Genomic DNA, 2,206 nt, shown 5'->3' on the forward strand with positions numbered 1-2,206 from the left:
ATATATACATGCATATACATATATATCTATGCGTATACATATATAGATGCATATATATATGTACATTCATATATATATATACTTATACACATGCATATATATAAACGTATACACATGCATATATATGCATAAATATACATATATAGTGACGTTTATAATGACTTTAGGTTGTTAAATTGCTAATAAGCCACTCATATTTATATATATAAATATGAGTTATATATAAATGAGATATATAATATGCATACATATATCTTTATACATACATATACGGACATATATATATATATATATATATATATATATATACACATACATGTTTATATACATGCATGCATATTTATATACATGCATACATATACGGACATATATATATATATATATACACACATATATATATCTATATACATGCATACATATATAAACATACATGCATATGCGCATGTATGTATACATATACACATGCTATACATGTATATTAAAGGACACGAATCTTTGAAGTGCCATTAGGCACTTAAGTTTTTCGTGTCTGTTCCGAGTCAGTGATGCCAACTTGAAATAAATGAAGGAATGATTTCCAACATGACGAATTTGGACTTAATCAGGACCCGAGATTTACTTGTAGAATGTGCAGTGGAGAAGTCGAATGACACTCTACCGTGGCATACATGCCTTTTTTTCGGCGACATTAGTGATTTTGTTCTATGAGAAGTTTTAAAAAACGAGGGTGAAATGTTCATGAACAGAAATGAGAACATGTGTCGCTGACTTGATTCTCAGGCAACTTTAAATAATGAATTAATATTTATTTCTTATTGTGATGGCCACGGATTTATATCGGAAGAGATGGTGAGCTGATGAGATTATGTGACATACATGCTTTTCACTTAGGATATTAGCAACACAAAAGAGAAGCGTGAAATTGAATATGTTTATCATTCTTTCAAAGGGTCGATAAGGATTACCTCTCAAATATTGGGGTAGATTTTAATAAACCTATGAAAAAAACCACGTTTTAAATGGAATTTATAGCCGAAAAGAACATGAAGAAAATAATGGCAACAGCTGAAAATATGGAGTGAATGAACGAAGAAGGAAGGAACGGAAGAATAAGAGTGAATTCAAGTAATTTGTTTTATTATTAAAGGAGAGATGATTATTTTTCAGCGAGCCTAGTCCGCGACCCGGTTTCGATTCCCTGTAGTAGCCATTTCCCTTCACAAACGTTGCTAATGTCCTGAAGAAGAAAAAGAAATATGTCACAATCTCATTTCTCTAGTCAAATTATAATGCATCTAAGGTATTGTATCCATGTAAGAAATACGTATTATTACTGTTATTATTTTTTTCTCATTATTATAATCAGCCTGTTGTATCCAGACTTCGAGAATATGCTTAAGTACCCAAACACCACCAGTTCTTCACCCCACAATAAAAATCTGTGGCCGTTTGTCTATGTTTGAAAGGATTATTGTTATTATTATGAATTATCATCATCATCATCGTCATTATTATTATTATTATTTAAAAGAGGAGAGAAAACAAGTGTTTGACTTACATCAATCATTGCAGTGACGCGGGATGTTACACGTTTGTGTTCTGGGCTTTTGAATGAGAGTCCCATTAAAATTGGTCGTTGACAGTGAAAGAAAATAGAATTAACGTTAATAAAACTAATAATACTACTAATGATAATAAAAAATAATGGTGGTAATCAAATGTCTAGTGGTGGAGAGATTCAGGATCACAGTTCGGGTGACGGCTAAACCACTAAATGGAAGTTTCCCCCTTTGACTGTTTTCTCTATTTCTTTGGCTTTTTTCTTCTCCTCTTCCTCCACCTTCTTCTTTCATTCTACTCCTCCTTCTTCTCAAGTGCTACAGCTGATCTTGGCAGCTCACGTTAGTAAGTTAATACATTCATATGACCCGATGATGCAACTCGGAGTAAAAGAGGGGGAGAGGTCAATGATAGCCAATCAGAATGCTCTATTTTTAGTGTGTTATTTCGTTGTTGTTTGTTTTTCCACCGTGATTAACAAAAGCGAAAACAGGAAGAAAAGAGAAATAAAAAGAAAGAGGAAGACAAGGACAAATAGAATCGAGAAGAAAATGAAAAAAAAAAATGCAAAGGAGTAGGGAGAGAATGAAAAATAGTTGAGTGATGGCGAAGGAAAATATAAAAAGGACAAGAAAAATCCGAAACG

General features: G+C 32.3%; 1 protein-coding gene across 1 annotated transcript in view; it reads right to left on the minus strand.

Annotated features, from left to right (window-relative positions):
- Window positions 1-1,962, minus strand: part of LOC106869376 (sestrin-3) — a 52,222-nt gene extending 50,260 nt beyond the window's left edge. Inside the window, exon 1 of the mRNA XM_014915098.2 lies at window positions 1,559-1,962. Coding sequence (XP_014770584.1) covers window positions 1,559-1,624 — 66 coding nt within the window. The 5' untranslated portion in view covers window positions 1,625-1,962. The remainder of the gene's footprint in view (window positions 1-1,558) is intronic.
- Window positions 1,963-2,206: the final 244 nt, after the last annotated feature.

The sequence above is a fragment of the Octopus bimaculoides genome, chromosome 15 (genome assembly GCF_001194135.2).
Source record: "Octopus bimaculoides isolate UCB-OBI-ISO-001 chromosome 15, ASM119413v2, whole genome shotgun sequence".
NCBI classification, from domain to species: domain Eukaryota; kingdom Metazoa; phylum Mollusca; class Cephalopoda; order Octopoda; family Octopodidae; genus Octopus; species Octopus bimaculoides.